Below are 27,988 nucleotides of genomic sequence, written 5' to 3' on the forward strand. Positions count from 1 at the left end.
CAAAAATTTTGCGCCGTCCCCAATAATTTTGCAGAGAGCGTTCATTGAGCCACCGCCAGGGAGATTTCAACGATAGTGAGCAGAAAAGCCTGGGGGTTATAATTGAGTATGTTGCTGGCCATTTGATCCTTGTTCCTCAAAATTTTCGAAATCTTCCGACCCAGCTCACCGCAATGGCCTCCTCGCTCACGGCGCAGCTGTCGCAAATAGCGGCGACCTCGACGCACCAGCTTGATTTGAAAGCCCAAAGGGTTGCTCACTCGAAATCTTTGCTGTTTGAACAGAGGAATGCGGTGTCCCAGAGCTTTGACACCATTTACCAAATATGTTATGAAGGCTTTCAGGAATTATGCGCACTGGATTCACGGTTTGCGAGATTCCGGCGTACGATATTTAACGAACAGAGCAAGACCGAGGATAGGCTTGAAATGAATGCAGAACAAAATAAAGAACTAGATATTGTTTTGGAGGAATTCCTGGCACTTGTTGGTAGCCGCCTTCTACTGCAGCCTGCTATCAAATCGGTTGAGTGGCTTGTTCGTCGTTTTCGGTATGTCTACAATAGTCGAACATCACTCTACTGATAGCGAGTTTTAACCTAACATGAATCCTCAGAGTTCACGAGTACAATACCGATTTTGTCTTACTCACATTCCTCCCATACCACACAACCGACTTATTCAAGGTACTGCTGTCGATTCTGCCTGAAAACCTCCCGCCCACTTTCAAAGTTTTAAACCCCTATAGACGGAGTTTGACCTTGCCACCTCGACATCCAATTGTCCATAGCGCCTCAACGAATAAACTCTTTTTCTCTGCTCTAAATAATTATGTTTTGCAGGTCAGCAAGGCTCAGGCCCATTATCAAGGGCTTCTATCTTTTTGGGCTGGCGTCACCGCAGAAGCAGTAGCTAACATGTTGGACGCCGCGAACTCTGGAAGACGAGAGGTGGAAAAAAGGAATAAGGAAGATGTTTTGCTCCAGATACTTCCGGTGCTACATACCGGATTTGGACTACCAAAAGTCCCTGAACTTGTCATCGGTTGTTACATGCTCTGTGTTGTTATCGCAAATAAAACATTGCTTGAAGATAATGTGTTGGACGGGCTCATGGAGGCTGTCGCTGGAACTTGGACTCAGGAGACTCTCTTGGCAGGGTTGACATGCTTATCAGTCCTGGGGCAACACAAGACTTCACAGGAGCTTCCTCGGAATGTTGTCAAGTCTATCACTCGTTTCGAAAACTCTCTTGACATGATTGCTGAGCTCCGCACACGATACTCTATGACTGGATTACTTCTTGGTTTGATAAATGGATGCACCAAGGACATTAGTAACCAGAAGGATTTGACTTCCTTAAAGTTAGTTGACGACATTATACAGCGCGACATTTTAGAGTCAGATGCTTTAATTCAGGCAATGGTTACTATTCTTCGAGCAGCCAACGATTTGCAAAGGTCCGGCCTTATGATCGAAGAGAGTCGGTCAATCCTCTCAGGAATGATCCAGCACTTTACTGAGTCAGAGTCGTTGGCACCTCTCCTGCAAAGTGCTATTCGGGAAGCAAAAATCGACCTCAATGCACTAGAAATCGGCCTTGAGACGGTTCTTGAAAGCAACCGAGTTCTGGTAGCCATAGACGATGTCAATATGGAAGATTCTGAAGCCACCGTTGAAAAGGAGAACGTGTTTGCTGAGACCCTAGAAGCGATTCCCAAATCTACCAAGCACACTTCTTTTCTTGAAGAACCACATTCGGCCATTTTCAGTCAACTGGCACACGCATTTGTTCTTGCCTCTGGGAACAAGCAAAAGCAATCACAATTTGTTGATTTACCTATTTTAAAACGTGATTCATCTCTGCAGGACACTTTGTATCTCTCATTCTTCCTGCGATTTTGTTCTGGACCATATCCATCTGCAAGCAGAGCATCAGCTATCCAACTTATGACGGACTGTCTTACTGAGAATGCCTCCGCCTGCTTTGATATGCAAGTGACTCTTCCATATATAATATCGGCGCTCTGTGATCCGTCGGAGAGGGTCCGAAGAGAAGCAGCTAGCCTGCTGGCCGCTTTTGAACGTAGTTGCGCAAAAATCAAGAAAGAGGACGAGCACAAGCCCCAGCGTTGCTGGGGATTCGAGACTCTCTACGGGAATAGTGAGCTATCCAAATATCTTCGGTGGCTATCTCCACGAGACGTATACAAATTCGCCCGTCGAGTCTTATTGCCTGCTTTGGAGGAGTGCATACTGGACCCAGCCCAAATCGGAAGCGTGTTGGAGAGTGCACTTCGTGGGAAACCTGCCTCTGGCACGGATGATACTAAATCTCCTGATTCCGAGCTGAAAAAATCGGCTCGACTGGAGATATTTATTTTTTTATGTTCCCACACTATTACCACACCCCTTTACACCGTAAAACTCCGTCTCCTCAAAATTCTCAATCGACTTGGGAAAGTTGGTTCAACTTCCCGAACCGAAGAACTCTATCCCCTTCTCGACCAATGGAAGCTGCTGACCAATGACGATGTATCGAACATCGTGAAGACAGAGCAAGTGGACATCCACGATCTGGAAGAGCAGATTCTTGAAATTGTATCTGCGAAGCGCAAGAACGCAATTGATATTCTCCTGTCATCTGTTACATCATTTAACACCCTAAGGCCGGCTTTTGTACAGGCTGTTTTCAAGCGTCTTAGGGAGATCTGGCCCTCACAGGAAGATGATGGTGAGGCCAGTGCTGCCGATTCATTCCTCCAAATGTCTTTAGGACTCTCTCCTGGAAATGAAGAACTATCCAATCTGTGCAGAGATCTCCTTCGGACCGTTGACCTCTCGGGTCCCATACTAGTCCGCTTCCTTAACAAGATCTCTACTGCTATCGTCGACACGGAACCGCAGGCACCTGCTGCGAAGCGACGGCGGACAAGCCAAAACAATATGGTCGCAATGGGCACAAGAGACCCAAAGGAATTAAGTCAGATTATTGGGAAAATCACGTTTATCCTAGAACTGGTTGACGGGTCAAATCCGGAAAATCATCCTCGTCTCTTCGGCAGTCTGTTCCAAACTCTTGCAGTCTTGCATCACTTGAAACTGCAACTTCAGGCAGAAATGAGCTACCTCCTCAGTCTTGTTCTCGGAATCATGCTTGCTATTGTAAACAAAGCGAAATTGATTCCCAAACATAACTTGGATACCACAGTTATTCGCGCGGACATGATCATTGACTGTATTCGCACATCCCAGAGCCCGCAAGTCCAGAACACCGCGCTATTGCTGGTAGCAGGGTTAGCTACAATATCTCCGGAAATCATCCTTCATAGTGTTATGCCAATATTTACGTTCATGGGGTCAAATGTTTTAAAAAAGGATGATGAATACTCAGCTCTCGTAATCGATCAGGTACATTGTCACTCCTGTCCTTAATTTTTTATCAGAAAGCATCTAACAAAACCATGTTTTAGACAATCGATCAAGTGGTTCCTCCTCTTATACAATCCTTACGCAACCAAAAGCGGGACGTGGTGTCCGGTACATCAGAACTTCTTCTCAGCTTCACTGCTGCATTTGAACATATTCCGTCACACCGTAGATTGAGACTCTTCGAAGCGCTGATTACAAAACTGGGTACCGAAGATTTCCTTTTCGCTGTGTTTGCTATGCTTGCGAATAGATACGGGACAGATCGTGATGTATTAGGGTTGATGACTTCACTTGCAGCGAATACCGGAATAGAGCTACAGCTCAACGTGAGTTACGTAGTTTATTTAGCGCATGTTCCATCATTATTGTGCTAACGTGTACATTGCAGTCATACACCAAGTACCTAAGCCTTGCTCAGGACGCGTTACTTCCCAAACCAAACCTTTCTCGTACTCTTCTTGGAGTTGGTGGCGAGGATGGCCGAGATCCCCCCAGAATTGTGACTGATCTATTGCAAGCGTTGTCTCACCTTCTACAAAGCGCATCTCTGAAATCTCAAATGACGAAGATTTTCAGTTCTGATAATTCCAATGTGGCTCCTATTCACCATCTCTTCTCTCGTATCTTGGAACAATTACTCGCTTTTTCTGACACTGTTCGAGCCAATAAACCAGTTAGCAAAGCCTGCGGCGATGCCTTGGGATCATTGCTGGGGATATTGTCATTGGTTGACTTCATTGATACTATCGAAGTTTTACTTCGACGACCTGATGATGACCTGCGTAGAAGAGTATTGAGACTACTGGAAAGCAGGTTAAACCAGAGCCACGAGAGGGATTCCGCCTCGCAATCCAGAGTTTTGGCATTTTTGCCAACCCTTATCGGCATTCTTGAGGGCTCTCCTGATGTTTTGTTAAAACACGCCGCTGTTGCGTGTATAGACAAAACAGCAGAGAAATACGGAAAGAAGGATCCGGCATCAGTGGTAGCTGCAGCTAAAGCAGTTGCAGGCGAGGGTTGTATTGGTCAACCCGATGACCGCATCCGTGTAATCGGAATGTTATGTCTTGCATCTGTCACAGATGTCGTTGGCGAAGCGATTATCCCTGTCCTCCCTGCGATGTTTTCAAGGGCCTTTGGGCTCCTGAAGGATACCCTGGAGTCCAACAAGAAAAATACACAATTGCATGATGCGATTTATTCCCTTATCTGTGCGCTTATTACGCATGTCCCGTGGATGATATCGGATGACCATCTGAACCATATCCTCCGTTTATCTTTCAAATCAGCAGTTGCAGATCTTCCTGAGGAAGCTGTCGAAAACCGCCATGAGGCATTGAACCTTCTCGCAAGGCGTGTTGATGTTAATGAAATTTTCAAGGCCGTCGACAGTAATTGGTCGTTTGCTTGCTTTGAAGGGCCTCAGGTAAGTTAGCTTCTCCATTCCTCACTCTCCCCATTAGAATTAATTTACTCATAGTCTTGTAGGCTGTTAGCGAGTTGTTGGAGGTTACAAGTCTTTCTATCGAAAAACACCCAAAATCGTCAACTTTAAAAAATGTACCTATCCTGACCAAGCTGCTGGAAAAAGCTCTCGATATTCGTTGTACACAGTTCTCTCAGCCATCCAAGAATAGTTTCGGAGAAGATGATGTTAATGACATTGAAAGCCAAGTCAATGACATGGCGATCAAGATGATTTACAAGCTAAATGACACCGTCTTCCGCCCATTGTTTGTCCGATTAACAGAGTGGGCAACGGGCGGTCTTTCGAAATCCGACGGTTCGGGGAGGTTCTTGAGACTTACCACTTTCTACAAGTTCCTTGGGGCCTTTTTCAATACTCTCAAGGTGAGTACGCCCAACCCCTGGGGTAGGCGTAATCAATGTGGAACTAATGTTCAACCCGATTTTAGTCTATCGTTACTAGTTACTCGAGCTATATCATTGAGAGCACAGTTGAAATCTTGAAAACTGCACGGTGCAATGACAAAGAAACTAGACATTTGTGGTTAGCTGTCATGCAGATGCTTCGCAGCTCATTTGAACATGATCAAGATGGTACGCAAAAAAATGCAAAATAGAACCCTCAGTTCACACAGCTTTTTGATTCATACATTCATAACAATATCACACTAACAAGTGCGTACAGAGTTTTGGCAATCCCCTACCCATCTAGCAGCTATATCTTCCCCCCTAGTCGTGCATCTCTCCCATTCTACCAATCAATTAACCCTCAAACTCATCACCGCCGAAGCCATCCCCACTATTGTTGAACTTGCTGCCGCTGCAGATTCGCCAGACAACCACAAGGAGCTCAACTCTGCCATCATGAGATTCATGCGTCCTGGCGATAGTAGCACAGGTAAAAATGTTGGCGACAACCCGTATACTCGGCTTGCTGCTGTTAAATGTGAATTGAGCCTTACAGAGCGTCTAGGCGAGGAGTGGCTAGCACTACTACCAGAGATGTTGCCGTACATCAGTGAGCTGATGGAGGATGATGATGAAAACGTCGAGAAAGAGGCGAGGAGATGGGTTTTGGCTATTGAGGAGGTTCTGGGGGAGAAGTTGGATGATATGTTGGTATAAAAAGACGGCAGAAAGGTACTTAGATAGATCCCTGATTATTGATTTTCGTGTATTCCTTTTTATTTTGGTCCGATCATTATTGGTCGTGCTGTAATTGTAAAAAGCAATTCATATATATATGTACATATATTTAAATATAGTTAGTTAAGTTAGTTAACTAGCCATCGCTTGACTTGCTTAGTTAACGGAATTTGTCTGTCGCAAAATATCCACATTATGAAACTATTCGCTGATTTTAAGAAAAGGTGAAACAATCCTCCACACGAAAATACGATATAGAAAAACAGCAGATCAGTTTCTCCCAGCCGTAGTTCCTTGACAAATTATCTGAGGGCCAAAATATCCCACGTAAGACCTGTGCTTCACAGAAATCACCCATTTGGGAAGATAAGTCTCCCGAAAAAATTGTCATTGCAGTGTTACCAACTATTTCTCGATATGTTTCGGAAGAGAATCGATACTTATAGTTAGAACAAGATCGACTAAATTGGGGGAGGATTCAAATCGAGACCATCAACCGTTAATTTGAAAGCGTCGTTCCTCGAATAGCTCCCTGCAACATCTAAGTCCAACCTGCCCCTCTCACAGTCCTCAAAATCGACTTCTGCGATTAATATGTGGCTGCAGTCATCATCACCATCGCTATCAGAGACGTGCCAGATTGGCCCTGCTAGAACCTCGCCCATAGGGCCGACTATGCAAGAACCACCTGCAGATAAATATGGATCGGATAACAGCGACAAGGTGGAGGCCGCCCCTTTGTTGGCATCTGATTTACGGTCTGGCCATGTGATTTCGTGCTCGTCTTCCGTTATTATAGATTTCCTACGACATTTCGTAGGATCAGGGACAGACGGGGAATCTGGATGTGATTCGGAAGGGGGAGGTACTGTTGGCCGCGCCGTGGGTGAACGCGTAGAAAATGGGTCGGGATCTTGTCGCGCTACTTCCACTCCATTGATAGCTGCGCTACTGGCATGGTCCTCTAGCCCAGATGGGTGGATTCCACCGTCCGCTTCAGGAAGGACTTCTGCGGTAATAGTTGCAGTCGTGGCTGCGTTCGGATCATTGCATGGCCACACAATCTCATGCGATCCTTCTAGGGTAGTAAGTGAAGGCTGTCTGTGTCGCCGTGTCGATCGACGACTGGTTAACGGTCTGGCTTCGATTGTGTGATGACTCTCAACTTTGGTGCGTTCTTGACACGAGGTGATCCACGAAGGGAGCTGGCTTTTCCGAACACATTGGTTGGCACTGAGTACGACAGTCCTCCCTTCAAATGCCACTGTGCGCATTAACGGCAACCAAGTATCACGCGTGTCTGCAGTTGGGGCAAGATAGAGGTTCACATTCTGAGAATAAAGACTCTGTCGTAGCAGAGGCATGAAATTCTCCCAGCATATGGCTGCTGCAAGAGTAAGTTTCACCCCATTGATCTCGGTGGTAACCGCTTTCAGGGTTGACGGCGATCCTTGTGCCCACACCAGCCGTTCACTGCCAGTGGGCATGACTTTTCTGCGTTTCCCCAGCGTCCCTCGCTTGGGGTCAACGTATACCACAGCACAATACAGACTCCCTCCCGCTCTCTCGATCAAACCAACAATGAGGAGAACTCCCGTCTCCCGTGAAACGCGTTCAATAAACTCCCTGGTGCCGTCACCCCGGTAATTCTTTCCCATCGCAACTGGAAGAGTCCTCTCGATCCATTCATCTCCAGCGCCAGTAGGGGTATCTCCAAGGTCAACTGCAGCGTGGAAGTAGTGTAGATATTGCTCACGGCCAGGTGGGTCGCGACCCCCAACGGCAGAGCCAAAGGTACATGTTCGCGGATAGCCACCCAAATACCCTTCTGGGAAAAGAAGGATGTGGGCTCCGCGGGAAGCAGCAAAGTGAGTAGAGTACTCTAATGCTTGCAGAGTATCAGCCAGGGTGTCGCGAGTGTGCGATTGGGAGACCGCGACGATTAATCTTTGCGGCATGATTACCTACGGGGCCCAGGTTGCTCAGCAGGCAGAGTAGATGGGCGTAGGCATATTTCGAGAACTTCGGAGGGCTGAGGATGCGGCGTTGTCAATTTAGGGTCTCGGCTATTTCCCCGCGTTCTACGAGGATGATGTCATTGTATCCAACCGCCTTATCCTTGGCTGCAGAAAGGATATCAACGACTCTCGGGATGAAACCACGGGAATGCTCACGAAATGGGAAATTCGCGGTTTATTATATACTAATTTTCGAGTTCCCACGAACTCCCCCCATTCATGCCCCATCCTTTGAACTAAATCTTTCTCCTCATGTGGAGAAGTCCTTGTGATTCGAGCGTGCTCTCCAGAGATTTTTAAACATCGCTTTTTAGAGGTTTACGCTACATATTCAATTAGCTACCCTACAAATAACATTTGGAAGTAAAAATAAATGAAAGTGGGCATACATACAGAACTTTCGGCTGATAAAATCGCAATCCGTCGCAGCATACCCACCCTAATCCGCTGACCCCAAACGCTACCATCACATTATGAATATATATATATATAAATATACACATATTGTGTGACGATAGTATCATGGGACATCAATGCCAGGTAGATCGAGAGCGTCTCGCTTTAGGAATGCGCAAGCATAGTCTAGAAGACCTGCGCGATCTCCCTCACGGAACCACATTGTTTCGCACATTAAATCGAGCTTCCTAACAAAGTTGGCCGCGCTATTTGGCTGATGTTTCTCGTCTAGTGCAATGGAGAGTACCTGGATGACGAACACATCCCTCTCCAGAGCCTCCTTGCGAGCCTCTTCATCGGGATCATTTTCCACAACTATCTGGGAATGGATAGCTCGAATGTCATCAACGTAACTGAGACGACATCTGACGCCGTTGTAAAGGCCTCGGTTTAACTCAATTGCAGACTCTGATATAATTTCCTCTAGTTCGTCGTTGAATTGTTTTGAAGCACAAACATTCTGCGAGTATGACCGCCATTCATCTGCTGCAATTTTAAAGCTATCCTGTAACTCTGCAGCTCCATGGATTGTGAACGAAAGGGTGTTCTTGGTCCGAAGCAATAATTCTACGAGCCCTAGTCGCATGTTCGAGCTCCGCGGTCTCCAGAACTTATGCTCCGGGAAACGGACAGAAATGTTAAGACACTTGATGGCGCGAGATCCGAATCTCCGGATTAGATGGCACAGATGGTTATAGCGACCCTCATTGTATGCAAAGAGGATATCTTTACGGACTTCAGCTCTCTCCCCTGCATCCCACATCCGCTCCTCCACTAATTCCGACCTCTGGGTAATTTTCACGTCTGCGACAAGTCTTTGCCTCACTCTTTCGGCCAAAAACCCATTGACGGAAATATTCGGCTGGGAATAACGTCTGTTATCCCCAAGCTGGTATATATGATAGCTATCATATTGCGATACGGTGATAGGTCCTATCTGGAAGTGAATCCACACGTTCTTGTGCAGCACTACATGTAATGCTTCCTCACGAATCTGTCTATTAAGCTGCAGAATCTGAAGACATAGCACTTTGTCCAGAGGCTTGTTTAGATCATCGGAGGCATCCATGCTTGGGTCCACTACGAGTAAGAACGAATAAATCTCGTATCGCAATTCGATTGGTAAGGATAGAAATCCTCTCCGGAGTCGGAAACGTGCTTCGGTAGATTGGGCGAGAGGAGGACCGGTTTCTATGTTAGAGGAGTCGGTTAACGAAAAGGATGATGATAAGAACCTCTGAGATACCAGCATACGCTTTCTAGCGGTGTTGCTTGATGAACTTGGAACTTGCAGAGGCTCCATTCCATATTGTACAACCGGGGTTTCCAGCGGTGTTTGCGGGAGAATCGCCATAGGAAAATATGAAATTCAAGTAGTCTAGAAAACTGCGGAAGCAGTGTACCCATTTTTATTTTATATCATCCGCTAGGCTACCAATGTAAGAGAGCTCGTAATTTTCCAGAGAGAAAGAAAATTCAATGACGACATCAATAACCTACGATGGCAAATGATATGCCAGTGATACACAACAATCACTTTGTTCTTCGGCAGGATGAAACGTCTGCTTCCCGAGCATTGAACGGGTTTGACAGATTGCTGTCAAAGCAAGCATGTGTGTTGTCTTTCTTTGTATGCCACCCAGCCAGACTAAGTTCGTTTCACCCGTGCTGCATTATCCGTTAGTAGTGAAAATGAAAGGGGCGAGGAATACAAAGCACAAAAAAACTAGAAAATATCTCAAACTCACAAAAGGTATCGAAACAAGGCCGTCCTCGCAACTCGGAGCTTTGACGCTCTTTAGAAGCTCAAAGTGAATCATGCGGATCATTGAAAAGGAAAAGTATAAACACTGCAGCAGAACTGGCAACCAAATATGAATATCGCAAGAAATGTTATACTCCCAGGCCCTTTCACTCGGAAGTGCCAGACTGGATGCTGTTGGCTCCAGGGGAAGTCGAGCCGCCGATTTCCCAGCGGCATTATCCAGCTGGTCTTCTGGTTAGCTGGTTGCATGGCCATCTCAGTGACCCTAACTTCATGCTTATAGAGACAAGATGACTTGCTTGCCATGAAATGAAAGTTGTTTAGTGAGGGAGAATTATCCGTGGGGCACGCTATGCACATTATAACATGATCCCCCAAATAAAAGAGTTATACAGCGATGTGGCCATGAGTACTAACTAGTATACTATCCATGTAATAGTATTAACACGCATATCATGCAGTACAACTAACGTCAATGCTGAAGAGAGGCGAAAGAGAGGGACGATAAAACTACTTGAAAACAACATAGGTTGGAAATGAATAGCTAGGGAAGAACGAAACTCCTCGTTCAAGCAGCCCTAGCTAAGCTCCATACGTGGAAACGGAAAAAAGTAAGCGGAAAAATGATAGGTATACGTAGAAAAAGAATAAAATTGTTATATTAATGTAGCAACTGATATATTACGGTCTTAGAATCCTGGAGGAAAAAGTGGACGAGACCGTACTCAAAGATCGTTGGCGGGTAGAGAAAATAAATTTTCTTTCCCTTATTCTCGTCTCAAACAGCCCCATCCATACCAACCCAAATACCCATTGGGTAAGGAAGGGAAAAGTTGGGATGGGGGTGAATCCAGCTCAAGATCAGACGATTGAAGGAAAAACGTAGACAGATCGAGCGAGGAAAGAGACATTCCCTTTGTTTGATTTCTTGTTATTGCAAACAATCTATACACATCAATGCAAATCGAGTAGGGAATTAGAATATGGTCACAGCAACATACGAGGCCATTATTAATTTTTGTTCGTTAATTTTCTGCTAAATTCAAGTATTTTAAGAACATGACTCCGGGTTGCGCCGGCCAAGGAAACAAACAGAGGGATATACCGGGAACATAAAACAACCAACCGTTAAGGCTCGAGGATAGAGCGGCAGGGAGCCGTAGTGTACATTGTGAGCCAAAGATAAGAACATGATTAAAACGCCCCATTTCGACTCCCAGAATCCAATCAGTAAGCAACCTGTGTTCGCATATCCTAAATAACCGTTAGTAAGATTGACATTGCATGAGTCTGGGTGCCAAGATTAATAATAATGAAGACACTTACAGCAATCTTTCGTTCAATTTCCCTTACCGATCGATCCAACTCCCCTGCAATCTGCTGCTTCTTGTCATTTGGAAGCAAGAGATACGTTTCACAGAGATCGCCATCAATAGTACCCTTTGCCGGAGCATAATAACTCCTATATATTAGATGATCTCGTCCAGCAAGTGGTGGATTCTGAGCGGCAAGCTGCATTTCTAGACTTTGGAAGAAATCCACCTCTTCACGACTGATAAATGGTATCAACATTGACACGGTCCCCTGAAGTCCGGTCCACACGAGGATATCTCGCCCGCCTGTGACAAGTTGTGCCTTTTGGATGCTGGTAGGTAAATCCTGAGGATAGAAGTGGGCAACCAGGTTTAGCCTATTCGGGGCACCTTGCAGGTACTGTCGTTCATGAATCAGATGCGCACCTGAGCCATCCTCATCAGCTTCTTCCGACGCCTTTGCAGGACATCGGAGAAGCCACAAGTTCCCGAACTTGTCACCTCCGGCAACAGTTTCATAGTCGACCATTGTGGTGCAAGTGGTCCAGCGAGAAATAACATCGTCGACAAACGGAATGAGGCGGTTTTCTTGATACTTGTAGACGACGTAGGTCAGGCTTTCCTGTACATCGCTGACGATGATTCGACTACCTTGTGTCTGCAAACCCACCACAAGGTGCGGGACAACTGACGCCTGACATTTTCGAAGCATCTGCTTCATTCCCAGGTCGTAAATTCTTAGATCTGTACCTATGCCAGCCAGAAGACGTCCTTGGAAGCCGAGAAGGGCCATCGGAGGTTGCTCAACCTTGGTTTTGTGGATAAATTCTAGCTCCTTGCCCTCTTCCTGGAACCTATAAATATGGATAAAACCGGCTGTGCAGGACCTTGGATTAACAACCATATCCTTCCCAGTTCCCACAACTAGGAACGTTTCGTCATCCTGGCTCGAAAAGGGAACAGCCGCCACACTAACAGCCGCTTCATTTTCTTCGAGTTCGATTTGTGAAATGACGCGTTTTGAATTTATTGGATCAACAATTTGTATGCATGATGCCCAATGCCCAGTCCCACGCGGGTAACCGAACTCTTCCGGTGGTAGAGGTGTCGTATCACCATTGACAGCATCAGAGTCATTGAGAAGTTTGGTTCTTGTACCCGGCGAAAGGATATTGTTTTCTGCTTCAATAACGTAAAATAGAGGATATTCAGGGTGCTTAATGAAATGTCGCGGCGTATACTGGAGAGGTATCGTTTCTTGCAGAAGGTTATTCTCCAGTTTTTCGAGGGAGAAGATCCTATTTGTAAATATGTCAGCGATCCTGTACAATGATATGTGGAAAGACCGAAAGGTAAGACAAAGTTAGGTGATTGTGTTAATTTCAGTAGGAACAATTGGATAATTTAAATAGTTTTATTCCGCATAGTCAATGCTGTGACTTGGGAGGCTGTCTCATCATGAAAACTTCGAATATATTCAAAAGAGGGAGATCACCACGTACCTGAGATTTTGTCCTTGGATGCCAACCATCCCCTCGACGCATTGCTCACTGCTAAAATTCCAGCCCCATTCCAAACCGACATAATCCAGAGGGGTAAGCATAAAGGCTTTGGTTTGTAAATGTGAATAACCGAGCCAAGGGCGTGAACTTAATGCCAGAACGGCCGTCTGCTCTTTCACAGAAACTTGGAAGAGCTTTACAGGTTTTAAACCAAGGAACCTGGTACGCGTATCTGATAGTTCGCCAGTCACTTCATCAAGCACTGTCCGGAGGTATATGCCCGAATACAGACCAATATGTAGATAAAGTGTGGATCCGCCAGATGTGGAATCAGACATGGCCATAATTGATAAAGCTGATGGTGCCGATGTCAGCGCCTGGACAGATTTATTCTCCAGTGTTGACTCTGGATCCAGACTCAAAATACGGACAGTAGAGTCGTCGCAGCCCACAGCGAGGAATGAACTTCTGGCGCGTCCTCTCGGGACCTCTCCCAAGCTAAGACATGTCACTGTGCCAGACATTGCTCGTTTCTCATCGTATTCTGCAAGAGAACCGTCCGTATCCATCTCGAAGTATACAATCTCGCCAGAGCTTAGTGCGATGGCAACTTGTCGCTCGTTTGTTGTTGCCGCAACAATCGATCGATGTTGCGGTGCTGGCCATTCATTAACTCTTCTATCAGCGTGGATATGGCGTATACCCTTCGGGTGAACCTGGATAAGAGAATCTTCTCCTAGCTGCTGCACTGCAAGCGTCGGTGCCGAAGACAGGAACCCGGTATCCGTTACTTCTTCCACGGTTTCGCCAATGCTAAGGACGAGTGTGCCATTAGTGAAAGACAAAATAATATAGGCATCAAATTCGTCTTCGCGTGTCAGTTTAGTAGTCCAGACGGCCGATGGAACGCTTGGAAGTTCCGACTCGACGATTTCAGCAACTTCCAAGCCGTGCTTAAGAGTTCTGAAGCTGCTCCTCGCTCCCGTGCCGCAAATCGTGTAGATTTGAGGAGCGTCGTCATCTGTCAAGTTCGCGATTTTGCAATCCATCAGCGGGTTCAATGAATCAATACTCTCGACGAGATTGACATTTTCATAAGGTCGCGGACGAAAGTATGCAGGCGGAAGAGGTTCTGAAAGGTCTGCAGAGTACGCATCACTGGTAAACTCGATTTCATCATCGTCATCTCCAAGCTTTTCAAATTGATAGAAATGGTGATTTCCCGTTTCACTTGCGACGAACAGGAAGCCGCTCTTTAAAATGCATAAGCTGGAAGCAATTGGCACAGTGTCGAAGTACTTTAGCTTCAATCTGCTAACCTCTCCGGTAATCTGGCCGTTGTCATCCTCCACCATATCAAGGGTAACCTTAAAAAGATCGCCATCTTCGGTCTGTAACAAAAAGAAAAATGCGCCACGCATTTTATGCATAACGCCAGCTGTAATGTAGCGCTTTCTCTCTGGATTTTCCGTGGGTCCGCTGCGACGCGGGATAGGTACGCGAAATGCATCTTGATTCGAGTGACGGTAAGTGATATTGTCCTCTGCACATACAAGACAGCCACTTGGACCATCTGCACCACCAGGAACCTGAAAAAGCATCGATGCGGAGCGATCGACCGGGTCCGACCATTTCCTAACTACATGATTCAATCCTAAGTCGAGTTCGTAGTAAACCAAATGCTTTTCCAGCTCTTCGTAGGCCTGACCTGTGGGATCTTGGTCGGCTTCTGTGTATTCAACCTCCAGGGCCGCAAATATCGGATTGTCATACCCAACATCTAAAGCTGTCAGGGCAAAAACCAGGGTTTGGGGTTTATGAGCCTCCAGCGGCGAGGATATCGTTAACTCCGCCTGAGTATTTCTGTTGAGAACATAGACCAGTTTATTCTTCTCCACCGAAGCAATTAAGCATGCTCTGCCTTTCGGATCGACTGCTAAATACTGGCCAGGAATAACGCGTCGAATTCCCGATTTCCCGAAGGTCTCGAGATGGATTCTATTAAACCGGTTCTGGGATGGAACATATTCGATTATGGTGATCCGTCCTGAATCAGATCCAATAATGATGTAATCTAATAGGATATACTCAGCATAGCTCAATCAAAGTTGCCAGCGAAATGGGGGGTAGGCTTCAGCGGTGCGGCGTGGAAGTGTGCGCAACAACAGGAGCTTGCGCTGCCCCAAGAGCTTGACGAATCACTAAAGTGGCCTTGATAAAATGGGTTGGTCAAAAACATACCTTTACTGCTGCCAGCTAGTCTGAAGGCCGCCAAGGCCCTGATAATACCAAAAACATCTTGAGAGAAGAGGGTTCTGATTTTTCCGTGTGTTGGGTCTGGGCGATGGATTGTGAGCTTCGAACCAGACGCAGTGACAATCTGCTGTTCCTTTGTCCCCGCAAACTGGCCCAAAATTGCTTGAGTAATTGCTGTAGGTGGCTGAATCGTCAGCGAGTACATGAACAACGACGAAGTGGTCGCCATTTTGAGACAATATTGGGTGTTGAGGAGGCTGAGGCCAGAGGAGAACAGACAGATGGCACGGGGTTACAAAGGCGTCAATTGCATTGTCATAAGTAAAGTTGTGACCTGACGCGCTGCCAAGGCAGTCCCTCGCCACTGATATAGGTGAAACGAAGTAGCGAACAAGGGGCGTGGAGGTTAATCACGCAAGAAAATTAACATCTGGCGCGCGGAGGTTTGGTTGAGGTTGAAATTGACAGGTTTTTTTGTCAGTTTCGGTGTTGTTCCATGCGGCTCTAGTGGCCGCAGGCGAGCTCCCTTTCCGCACTAGCGCCTAATCCGTCCGCTGCTGCATCCAGTCTTCTTCCCAACTACCGCATCGAACATGGCGACGGCGGCTTCAGCATCTCATTCACAGCCGCTTCAGTGACAGATTTAGCCGACATTGCCTCTGCCAACTCTCCACGTCTCTTTGTATGTCATATGACATCTTGATTTCGTCCTCTAGTTGGGTAGTATAGCGTTGTTCATCCTTCAGCTCCTCCCTCCTCTTCCCCTCACTGCTTACTTGGCCCTGTTACCATGGCGGAGGATAGTTCTCCGGGGGAGCAATCGCCCATCACCTTCCACGTCAAATCTTCAAATGATGTCAAATACACTCTGACGCTGGATCCGTCGACTACTATAGCTGATCTCAAAGCAAAATTAGCTGGTTCGGACTATGCAGATGTTCCAGCAGAACGACAACGCTTGATCTATTCTGGTCGGGTGTTGAAAGATGGTGATACGCTAGCTACTCATAATGTTAAGGATGGCCATTCAATTCACCTTGTCAAGAGTGCCATTAGCAATCAGCGCCCAGCTCCTCCATCCCAGGGCTCCAGTACCACTGCGGGCGACCGAACCCGAACCTCGGGCCTCCCCAACGTACCAACCAACATCGCGGCTGGAACGGGAAATAATCCACTAGCAGGACTCACAGGGGCAAGATATGCTGGATTTGCGCAGTTACCAGGCGCGGGTATGTTTGGACCTGATGGTGGTGTAAGTGATAATAATCCCCTCCCCCCTCTTCATTACCAGCTTTTTTTTTTTTTTTTTTTTTTTTGAAAACCAATCCTGAGATCTCGCATAGATGGGGCCCCCTCCAGATTCGGAAGAAATTATTAGAATGCTCGAAAACCCGCAATTTCAGTCTAGTATGAATGAAGCCTTACAAAACCCTCAACTTATTGATATGATGATTCAACAAAATCCGATGCTGCTGGAAATGGGGCCTGGGGTTCGCCAAATGATGCAGTCTCCATTATTCAGACGAATGTTGACTGATCCAAATGTGATCCGCCAAATGACTCAAATGCAAAGGGCTATGGGTATGGGCGGAGGTGGAGGAGCTGGCGGTGGCAGCGCATTTCCCGCCCCAGGTGTAACAAACACAACCCCCGAGGAGAGCCGTGGTACTCATGATAATCAAAACCCATCTTCTAATACCGCCAACGATACTGCAAATATGTTCAACTTGTTTGGTATGCCAGGAGCCCAAGGTGGTGCTGGTGGTGGAAATCCATTCGCCGCTCTCTTTGGTGCCACTCCACCATCTGGCGCAACTTTACCCACACAAACACCTACAGGTGATAACAATGCAGCTAATACGGGAACTGCTCCACAGCCAAACCCATACGCATTCCTACTTAGTCCTGCTTACCTCGGCCAACCTCAAACCAACGCGAACAACCAAAACCAGCAGCAGCAACCCCAAAACCCCTCTAACCCCTTCGCAGCACTACAAGACAACCCATTCATCCAAGACCCCAATTTATTCACTCAGATGTTACAAACTCTAAATGGCGGTGGCCAAAACCCACCCTCTTCCAACATAGACCCAGCCAACAATCCGCTTGCAACTTTGTTCGGAGGTGGAGGTGCTGGCAGCCCAGCACCCCAGGATACCCGGCCGCCAGAAGAAAGATATGCAGAACAACTGAGACAACTAAATGATATGGGCTTTTATGAATTCGAGCGGAATATTGAGGCTCTGAGACGGACGGGCGGGAGTGTGCAAGGCGCGGTTGAATATTTACTCAACCATCCATGAGCATCCATTTTCATTTGTCTTTTTATGTACCTTGTCTTTACCCCCAGTGAATTGATAACTTCGGGGTCTATTTCTTCTTTCGCAGCTTTTGTGCATTTTTGTTTCTGTTGCGCGCAAAGAATGTTGATGATGCCAACACCCTCTAGTTGAAGAGAAAATAAAAACTTTTCTACTTTTTATCTATTTTATTTATGCTCCATCTCCCTTGGGAGTATGCTACAGTGATGCGATGTTACTACTTCCATTTTTCCTTTTGCCTGGCTTTTCCGTGTTCTATCTATCTTGGATTTCTTCACCCCGCTCTTGTATTAATCAGCCCTGACTTATGGCACCTGCTGTAGTTGGCATGCAAGCTCTCCTCTATTATCCTGTTTCTTGTTTTTGTAAATCAGATTGGCCATGGATTTCCTTAATTTTTTTTTTAACACTACGCGTCCTTATGTGCCCAAGCCCATTCCACCCTGGGCCTCCTGGGTCATGGCTCTCTCCCCTACAGCGATGTGATTGGAGGAAGAAGCGGTTATCGATGAAACAGAAAAAATAAAAGGATTTAATAAAGGTCATAAATAAAAAGTAAATTAAAAAGATAAACGGGAAAAATAAGACCCAGGCCCTCAAAATACAGCATTGTTCTCTCCTCGGGCTTTAGAACAAAGCGGCAAAAAAGCACCATATATAAACGTAGCGTGGAGTCCCTTTCACAAGCTATCCAACATAACTAGTGGTTATATGAAGGTGGATTTGCCTGTGTTCGAACATGTGTTCCTATGGTGTTCAGCCAAGGCTCCTGAATAACCCATACATGTTCCATACAGTGAGCTATCTTCTTTGATCATATAAAAGAGATAACTTTTCTGTAATATTATATACAATGACTGTATCAGTCCCTCTCTAAATATGTATTTAATAATTATTATTCTACTACTGTATTCTTCTCTCTCTGCTCTTGTATTGATTTCTATTTTTAACTATTCTTGTTCTTACTCATCTACTTTGAAACCCTTGCATCTTCATATAAGTGAGAAAGACTGATAATAATCTCTGCTGCTGATACTGCTGTTAAAGCAGCTGCTGTACAGAAGCAGCTACAGTATGATTTTATTATAGAGATGACAGCACAGAGAGAGAATGCACTGAGAATCAGCAGATAAAGCAGATCAAAGAATATACAGATAGTATATACAGAGAAGCAGAATGAATGAATGATAATATATAGATTTATTTTATTTCTATTTCTTCTTTATTTCTGTGTATGAAAAGAGATGAAATTTAATAGACTAATTTCTCACTGCTGCTCAATCTTCACTATTTATACAATAGAAATAATATAATAAAAAGAAGTTTTCAGATAATCAGATTGTCTCTGAGCAGAAGACAATCTGATTCTTTAATAAAAGAGTTTTCAATTATTCACTCAGAGAAGATCATCTCAAAAGAAAGTATACAAATGCTGAGAAAGAAGAGATTGTGTAGATAATAGAAGAGAGTCTGATTAAACAGTATCAAGCAACTTTTATTGATCTGTATTATACACAGTAGAGTAGACAGAAGAATTCTTATTCTCATTCAGTTAATCAGATTTTAAATAATATATTAAAGATTTACAGATCTATAAAGTATGTACAGAGATATACAGAGTTTATAAACAGAGATACAGACACTCTGATGAACAGCTATACTGAGTTGAATATAATAAACTTTATATATCAGTGCTGAAAGAGATGGCAGAGAAATGAAAGATATATAATTGAGTTTCTTCTTTATACAGCAGCTGACTTTCTTATAAATTATTATATACTGCTGAGAGAGCAGTTTAGATAAAAGATATAGTTGACTGATCTGTTTATAATTGAGCTGTTAAATAAAAAATCAACACTCTACTGATCTCTTATTCAGATTATAAATAATAGTAAGATAAATCAGAACAACAGACTTGAATATTCAACTATTATACAGTATAAGAATTATATTCTTTATTTAATATCACAGATTGTATTCTATCTGTTCTATAGATGAAATATTGTACAGAAGTCTCTGCCTCAGTTTCACTATTATCAGCTCTAATATAATATTCACTTATTTAAGAGTGAGAATTTATACAAGCAGATCTTCTACAGAACTCATCTCAAGTAAATAAACAAGCTCTTTATATACACAGATATATCAGAGATAACAAAGAAGATTTATATCAGACAATTCACAGATACACAGAAGACAGAGTTTAATGAAATAAATAAGAGCAGTATTTACAGAGTTGAGTGATGAAATAATGACTTTTTAATCAGCTGCTATCTCAGTCAGATCAATCAGAAGTTCATACAGAGAATTACAGAGTTCAATTCTAGTTTATTAAATAATTACTATCTTTCATAAACTATAATTACTTCATCAGAGCTGTTGAAGAAATTTCTCTGATTATAAATAAATAAATGATTTATCTAATTTCATTCTGAAAACAGATTCTCTCATATCACTTCTTCTGAGATCTCTGATGTGAGTCTGAAACTGCTTGATAGTGAAAGTTTATTTGACTCAGATAATCTTACAGCTCAGAGGTTTTTGCAGCTGTTAGATTATTTTTATATAATAATATTACAGAACTCTGCTCTTCTTCAGAGAGAATTTTCAACTCATTCACTGTGAATCAACTCAGTATTTCAGTATGCAGAGTATAAACAGTTTACAGATGCTGTATAGACTGCAGAGTCAGTTCTTATTTCTTTATAGAAAATAATGTTTCAACAATCAGTGTCACAGATTTTCAAGAGTCTGAGCACTGTACAAAGACAGATTAATGTAATAATAGATCAGATAAAAATCAGAGATGTATAAATGAAGAAGAAGATTGATAGAATTCAGTATAAAATTGATATAATAACAACTGAATTCTGAATCTTTCAGTCTGTCTCTATTTCTGTCTGTTAGACTGGCCGGTGGGACCATGAATTTCACATTTGGTTTGGTTTGGTTTGGTCCCAGTCCATTTCTTGGCATTATTTTAGTGGGACCAGGATCAGAATGGGAGTGTAAAGTGACTAGAATTATCAAAACATGAGTGAAATGGGACTAAAAAATCTTGATATTCCATGTAAAGTGACTGACTATCAAAATCAGAACATGATCTGGGACTGATCATGATTTTGACTCAAGTTTGGTCCCATTCTGATGATTATATAATACATCAATCTGATGATATGATTGGTGGAGATATTACCCCTATCTTGCTTAGTGCTCAATGCCCTGATGGCTCGCTATTAGATCCCCTATCTACCACTGCCAATCTACCTACCACTGCTAATCTATGCCGCTGCCAACCTACCTATCGCTGCTAATCTATCGCTGCTGCCAACCTACCTACTGCTGCCAACCTACCTATCGCTGCCAACCTATCTACCACTGCCAATCTACCTACCGCTGCCAACCTACCTACCACTGCTAATCTATCACTGCTAATCTATCGCTGCTAATCTATTGCTGCTAATCTATCTATCACTGCTAATCTATTGCTGCCAACCTACCTACCGCTGCCAACCTATCTACCACTGCCAATCTACCTACCGCTGCCAACCTACCTACCACTGCTAATCTATCACTGCTAATCTATCGCTGCCAACCTACCTACCGCTGCCAACCTACCTACCGCTGCCAACCTACCTACCACTGCTAATCTATCACTGCTAATCTATCGCTGCCAACCTATATAGGGTAAATCATGGTCCCATTTGGTCCCATTTTGTAAAATGGGACCAAATGGGACTGGGACCACTAATTTATTAGTAAAACATGATCTGGGACTAGATTTATAATATAAACAGTGTAAAGTGACTAATTTACTAAACACTATATGGGACCAGGACTAAGATATCTAATAATGGGACTGAGGAAAAATTTGGTCCCAGTCCCATGCATGGTCACACGGCCAGTCTACTGTCTGTATATAGAAAAATATTATTAAAATTTTCTTCATCTTTGTATCTGTATCTTTATTCTTCTCTTTATCAACTGCTGCTGCTGCTGTCATCACTTCTGCTACAGTATTATCAATTAAGAATAATATTTGAATATATCAGCTTTTTCATACAATTCAATCAATCAATAATCTCTGAAAGAAATAGAAACAGAGATTGAATGAACAGTTCTCTATATAGTATCTGAAGTTATTATACAGATCTAGCTGAAGAAAGAAGAATAGTAAGTATATATTTTTTTTTCAGCAAAAGATGATCATCAATGAGATACTCAGTTACTATCATACAATGAAATTAAAATCTATTCTAGAGATTGTGGAGAAGCTTGAGTTGATGTATATATAATTAAGAATGAGTCTGAACAAACTCTTTATCTTTCTCAAAAGAGCAAGAAGATAATCTGTGTATATTAACTATACTATATTATATATCTTTTAATCTTGAGTATTTATTTATTTATACATGCAGACTGTCTCAGCAGAATTCACAAAAGTGAGTATTCTCTCTTTCTCTCTTTTCTCTTTTATATACAAGACATTTCCACTTTTCTTTTTCATTTACAATAATAATAACAATAAGTTGATTATAAAATCCTTTCTTTCTCTGTCTTCTCTCTCAACTTCTTTTCTCTTTCTCTCTTCAGCTTCTTCATCATTATTCATCAGTATATACAATTTCTTTTATATCAGAATTCATTATTCTTTTGTTGAAATTTATCAAGATCACTCATTCACTGTTCACTCTGTCTTTTTCTCACTTTATACACTGTATGAGATGTTTATTTCATTATATCAAAAAAGAAGAACACTGACAGAGACTTGTATATATAGTTAGAGAAGATTTTTAATTTTTTTTTTTTATAAAAAAGAAGATCAGCTCTTTTCTATTTTTCAACAGTATTCTCTCTCTTTCTTCTCTTTGTAAATAATATAAATATTTCTCTGCTTCTCTATCATATAGTATAGAAAGCTGATTATAATATAAAAGCTTTTATTTCATACAATTCTGTCATTATTCAGCAGAATCTGATTTAGACTGAATTGATTGATTTATATTATTCAGCTGCTGAATATCAAAATGAATGACAGAAATAATCAGAGTATAATATAATATATATCAGTAATTCTCAGCTGAGTATATTTTGTTATAGTTTTCAATCTTATACTCTGCTTGCTATCTCTGACTTTGATATATTATATATTCATATATATATCAGAGCTGATCAAGTGTTGTCTCATCATTCATCATACATCAATACCATTCTGATTCAATCTTATAATAGAACTCTTATCACAGACTGTATACAGTGTTGTATATTTTCTGAATTTAAACTATTTTCATTGTGCTGCTGTGTGTACAGTCACTTTGAAGAAGTATATATCAACTGTAAATAATATAATCATGCAGTGTACTGCTCTCTCCACAGCTCTGCAGATCAGTCTGATATATATAATGATTTTTATAATAGACAGTTATCACAGCTACAAGCATCAGCAGCAGATGATGTGAATTATAATACTCAGTCTGATGCACAGAATAATCTCATTTTTATTGAATAGAATATATATAAAGCTTTTATTTTTCTGTTCTGTTCTGTTCTATTCTCTCTCTTTGATCTTCATTTCTTCATTATTATTATAGATGTATATATATTATTATTATAGAGTTAGATCTAGTTGTATAAACTGTGTATGATATTCAGACAGTTGATTTATACTTCTATACAGTGTTTGAGATCAGTAGCTCTTTAGTAGAAATGAAATCAAGTAGATTATTTAACTAGTAATTATATAACTTTCTGTGTACAAAGTCACATATATCTGAATTTAATAGTATTTCTCTTACTAAATACAAGTATTCTGTATATATGAACATGAAATTGAACACACACCAGCAATAACCAGGTTATATACAGTGGCATTGATGGCTGAGTGACTGCGCCTCCGCATATAACCTGGTTATTGTGAGGGTCAGGTTTGAACATGCTGTAACCCGACCCACCTATAACTACCACTTATGGGGACACAGGCGCAACGCGGAGTCCCATCAGGCCAATCAAGCCCAAAGCGGAAAAGAGCAAACGACCCGCTTCCAACGGAACCCTGTCGATGTGTCCGGTGGAATAGAAGGTGCTAGCAGCCACGATATCAAGGATATCCGATACAACGCCCACAGTGAGAACATTTCGTTGTTGTCGTTCATATTTTTTCTAAGGCTATGCGAAGTATATGCAGGTCAGAAACTGACAGCCTACACCTCACTAGCCGAGTTAGTTGTACTGTACAACTATATTCTCAATCTACTAAACTGAAGTGAGAGATATTTATATTTATATAATAGCTCTAGTATCAGAAATATGAGCTTCTTTTAATACCTTTAATAGCTAAAAGAATACCTCTCTTCTAATTAGAAGCATACTATAAATATCTTTTGTTGTTGACATTGAGATAGAGATGCATCTTAAAGTGGAGAAGTGTCCGAAAGTCAAATCACAGACTAGCCGGGCCTTACCCAATTTGGCAACTTCGGAACCACCTTAAGAACAGTCCGCCATCTGGTCGATATCATGCCGCTATTGCTTCTGCAGTGCATTGCCCTCAATATCGCGTTCGTGACAACCGTTCGGCTTGCTCTCGATAACCTGCTGGTTTTCTTCGCTGGTTGATGACTTGCCTCGACGCCCGCTTGGCGAGCTCCATTTCTAGCCGATAGCATTGCTACTTGGCTCTAGAACATCATTCGGGACATTTATCCTCTGCGCATCTCCCAGTACCTCCTAGGGCACTCTGTGCCAATTACGCTCATTTACCACGCTGCATTTCCCCGCATCGGACGTTGGGCAGGGAGGTTGCCTTGCGGGAAAACTGACGCTTGTGCCGCTTGCTGCGTATAGTTACCCTTCGGCCGCTCATAATAGACAACCAGTTGCTTCACGCTTATGAAATCGCTTTAGCATTCCAACTGGTTGCGAAAAGACACAGCTACGTCCAACACTATGGCTCACCGTGCCCAGATGCGAGGCCGGTCCCTGGCTTATATGTTATGCGCATGGCTAGGTCTGACATGTAGTGCTGGAGCTTTCTACTTACCTGGTAGGTGATTCTGAGAAGCTCAGATCCTACGTGACATACGTTAACGAATACGGACAATCGGGCTTTCTAGGGTACTCCATCAAGAGTTATCGTGACAACGAAGCTATCCCGGTATTCGTGAATAAGATCTTTTCAGACAGTACCCAGTTGCAATACGCATACTTTGAACTTCCTTTCGTGTGCCCTCCGACCGGAAAGAAACATGGCTCTCCTTTTAGGAGTGGGCACAGCATATCGCTCAACCTGGGTGAGGTGCTCCGAGGGGACAGGGTCATGGCATCTGACTTCGATGTTGTCATGGGGAAGGATGTTGAATGCCAATTCCTTTGTAACCGCCCGATCGACCGACAAGCTGTCAAACGGGCCAAGGAATTGATTATGGATGGATATGTTGCGGAATGGATTATGGACAATCTTCCGGGAGCTACGAGTTTCATAACCGTAGACCGTTCGCAAAAGTACTATGCAACAGGCTTTAAGCTGGGATACCTAGATTTCTCCCCCATGGACGGCAAACCCACATACTATATACACAATCATTTCACCTTTGTCATCCGCTGGCGCAAGGCACCAGGTAAAGCTGGCCAACGAGGTGAGAAGGTGATTGTAGGGTTTGAGATTCATGCGAAGAGCATTGATGCGAGTGATAGGCGTGCAGATGGCTGTCCTAGACAAACACACATCGAACATGATGGATTGGCTTTACACATTCCCTCGAATAACACGAGATTGGCGCACCAATACACTGACTCGTCTTACATCCCAGAACATGACGTGGATGTAGATGACGGAGCGACACTTCCAATTCCATATACATACTCTGTGTACTTCCGTAAAGAAGACAAGGTTGAGTGGTGGAACCGGTGGGATTTATACTTCAATAACCAGCGAGAAGGAACTAAAACTCACTGGCTAGCAATCTTAAATTCCTTGGTGATATCCGGAATGCTGGGTGTGACGGTCTTTGTGATATGGGGCAAGACAGTCCTGGGTGATGTGAAGGGTCATGGAGACGGCGCGATGGAGGAGGGAAAGATTAGACCAAAACGTCGCAAATCGAAGAGTGGTTCTAGAACTCCGAAATTAGGTGAAAATATCTCGAATGGCCTTCTCGATAAGAGCTTGGAAGAGGATGAACTTGACACCGACGATGAGCTCGAGGATGTTGCAGGATGGAAACTTCTTCATGGGGACGTATTTCGCACTCCTGGATATAGCGGGCTGCTTTCGCCCCTCGTTGGCTCAGGGATGCAATTACTTTTCATGGCAGCTGGTCTCCTTCTCCTGAGCTGCCTTGGAATTCTTAACCCAAGCTTCCGCGGTGGATTTCTTTCTGTCGGAATTGGCCTTTTTGTTTTTGCCGGCGTATTCTCTGGCTATTTCTCTGGAAGGCTCTACAGGACATTTGGCGGCCATAACTGGCGCAAGAACGCGATGATCGTAAGTTCCCCTGCGCGTCTTTCTCTCTTTTGGAGATTTAAATGTGTAAGAATAGATACTAACTCCCTGCATCAGACCTCCCTTCTGTTCCCTGGGCTGTTATTTTGTTTAGTGTTTTTTCTGAACCTCTTTGTCTGGGCTCAAGCGTCCAGCACCGCGCTACCGTTCGGCACACTTGTTGGCTTGCTTGCTCTTTGGCTTCTTATCCAAGTTCCCCTTGTCTATCTCGGCAGCTGGTTTGGATATATGCGGACCAAGCCTTGGGAACACCCGACGCGTACAAACGCCATCGCGCGCCAAATACCGCCCCAATCATGGTATTTGAGGACTGTACACGGAACACTTCTTACCGGGCTCGTTCCATTCACTGTTCTCTTTGTTGAGTTACTTTTCGTCTTCAGAAACCTGCTTCAGGACAAAAGCGGACACTACTATGTCTTTGGATACCTAAGTATTGTCTGCACAATCCTAATCGTTACTGTAGCTGAGGTCACGATCATCGCGACATATTGCCAGTTAAACAGCGAAGTAAGTTTTCTTTAGCCCTTCCGTGAACAACCCTTTACTTCCTAACTCCCCTCTATCCTTCCAACGTAAACTAACGCCTTCGTGAATCATCAGAACCACCGCTGGTGGTGGCAAAGCTTCTTCACGGGCGGAAGCAGCGCCTTTTGGGTCTTTTTATACTGCATATGGTACTACTATGCCAAGTTACACGTGCGCGGCTTTGTTTCGAGCCTATTATTCTTCAGCTATAGCTTCCTCTGCTGTGCGGTGTATGGTCTATTAACTGGAACTGTTGGATTCTTGACTGCTTATGCTTTTATTCGCCGTATATACAGGTATGGCTGTCCAAACATAATCACAATCTTTTTCAACAATCCCAAAATAGTCATACCTTTTTCCCCCTCTCAATGCTAACATAATTCGTCTCATAGCTCAGTAAAAGTAGACTAACGAGCCGAACGAACCGACATTGACCCTTCGTTTTTCAACATATATGTCACACAGCTCTTTACTCCTATTCTAGCTTGTCTACTCGACTCACTTATTGAAAAGCTATTTCCCTTATAAATCATAAAAGCGATAAACCAGTCTCTAATTGACGACGCTCTCCACATTCCAGTTCCCGTCGTCTATATATGATGATGAAGCTATTGACGATACCAGAATTCTCCAGACTTTTCTTTCACCTTTGGCCCTTCGTTTTCTTTGTATTTATTTGCGTCAATTTTTGTTTCATTTCCGCTTTGCTTCTAACATTATTCCCTAATTAGCCATTGGTCTTTCATTATTGATCGAAATGCGTTGTAGCGCCGCTGATGAATGTTCTAAATGAATGTATTGATTGTTTCGATTCCTCTCTTCTTCGTTTCTTTTCTGGGGCTTGTACTTTTGACATAAATATATATTGCTTTGACCTTCCCACTTATATTCCTAGTTTCTATCATTTTTAATTTCATACGACTTCCCGGTGTCATTGGATTCCTTTGTGATTCATTGACTTCGCATCCGGAATCGAGGGTAAATGTGGCAAGGGCAATCGAATCCTAAATCCCCAATTGCAGCTAGTTAGTGCATTTAATAAAAGATAGGTTAAAGAATTAAGAGTGCGATAGTTATCTGGTTCACTCTTGCTGAACAAACATCAACTTTCACTATTCTCTAGACAGAAGCAATGGAAAAAGTTCTCAAATTCTGGAAACATCAGCCTTATCACTTCGCAGAATATGATATCAAATCTGAGCTTCCGCATTTTTCTCTCTTAAATGCCTTATTATACAATTTCTTTTTGGATGATTTCCTTGTGGAGATGCCTGTTCAATCAGATA

The 27,988-nt window shown here is 43.4% G+C and overlaps 6 protein-coding genes across 6 annotated transcripts; 3 read left to right on the forward strand and 3 right to left on the reverse strand.

Moving 5' to 3' along the window:
• Positions 1-173: 173 nt before the first annotated feature.
• Positions 174-6,022, forward strand: HCBG_02779 (U3 small nucleolar RNA-associated protein; the record flags this gene model as incomplete). The annotated part of the gene is made up of 7 exons (XM_045429828.1): positions 174-550; positions 616-3,409; positions 3,472-3,756; positions 3,819-4,856; positions 4,919-5,281; positions 5,347-5,491; positions 5,583-6,022. The coding sequence occupies 7 exons, from the start codon at positions 174-176 to the stop codon at positions 6,020-6,022; spliced, it is 5,442 nt and encodes a 1,813-aa protein (XP_045289723.1).
• On the reverse strand, positions 6,016-8,042 carry HCBG_02780 (hydrolase; the record flags this gene model as incomplete). Its single annotated transcript, XM_045429829.1, has 1 exon — positions 6,016-8,042. The coding sequence occupies one exon, from the start codon at positions 7,999-8,001 to the stop codon at positions 6,505-6,507; it is 1,497 nt and encodes a 498-aa protein (XP_045289724.1).
• Positions 8,043-8,581: 539 nt separating this feature from the next.
• Positions 8,582-9,890, reverse strand: HCBG_02781 (uncharacterized protein; the record flags this gene model as incomplete). The annotated part of the gene is made up of 1 exon (XM_045429830.1): positions 8,582-9,890. The coding sequence occupies one exon, from the start codon at positions 9,869-9,871 to the stop codon at positions 8,582-8,584; it is 1,290 nt and encodes a 429-aa protein (XP_045289725.1).
• Positions 9,891-10,916: 1,026 nt separating this feature from the next.
• On the reverse strand, positions 10,917-15,784 carry HCBG_02782 (pre-mRNA-splicing factor rse1; the record flags this gene model as incomplete). Its single annotated transcript, XM_045429831.1, has 5 exons — positions 10,917-11,196; positions 11,284-11,536; positions 11,609-12,893; positions 13,098-15,171; positions 15,339-15,784. 4 exons carry the CDS (start codon positions 15,580-15,582, stop codon positions 11,510-11,512), a joined length of 3,630 nt encoding a protein of 1,209 aa, XP_045289726.1.
• Positions 15,785-15,973: 189 nt separating this feature from the next.
• HCBG_02783 (deubiquitination-protection protein dph1) lies at positions 15,974-17,656 on the forward strand (the record flags this gene model as incomplete). The annotated part of the gene is made up of 2 exons (XM_045429832.1): positions 15,974-16,605; positions 16,697-17,656. 2 exons carry the CDS (start codon positions 16,144-16,146, stop codon positions 17,654-17,656), a joined length of 1,422 nt encoding a protein of 473 aa, XP_045289727.1.
• Positions 17,657-24,619: 6,963 nt separating this feature from the next.
• HCBG_02784 (transmembrane 9 superfamily member 4) lies at positions 24,620-27,758 on the forward strand (the record flags this gene model as incomplete). Its single annotated transcript, XM_045429833.1, has 5 exons — positions 24,620-24,716; positions 24,787-26,156; positions 26,232-26,684; positions 26,778-26,998; positions 27,095-27,758. 5 exons carry the CDS (start codon positions 24,620-24,622, stop codon positions 27,111-27,113), a joined length of 2,160 nt encoding a protein of 719 aa, XP_045289728.1.
• Between the last annotated feature and the right edge of the window lie 230 nt (positions 27,759-27,988).

This window comes from Histoplasma capsulatum, assembly GCF_000150115.1.
Source record: "Histoplasma capsulatum G186AR genomic scaffold supercont2.3, whole genome shotgun sequence".
NCBI classification, from domain to species: domain Eukaryota; kingdom Fungi; phylum Ascomycota; class Eurotiomycetes; order Onygenales; family Ajellomycetaceae; genus Histoplasma; species Histoplasma capsulatum.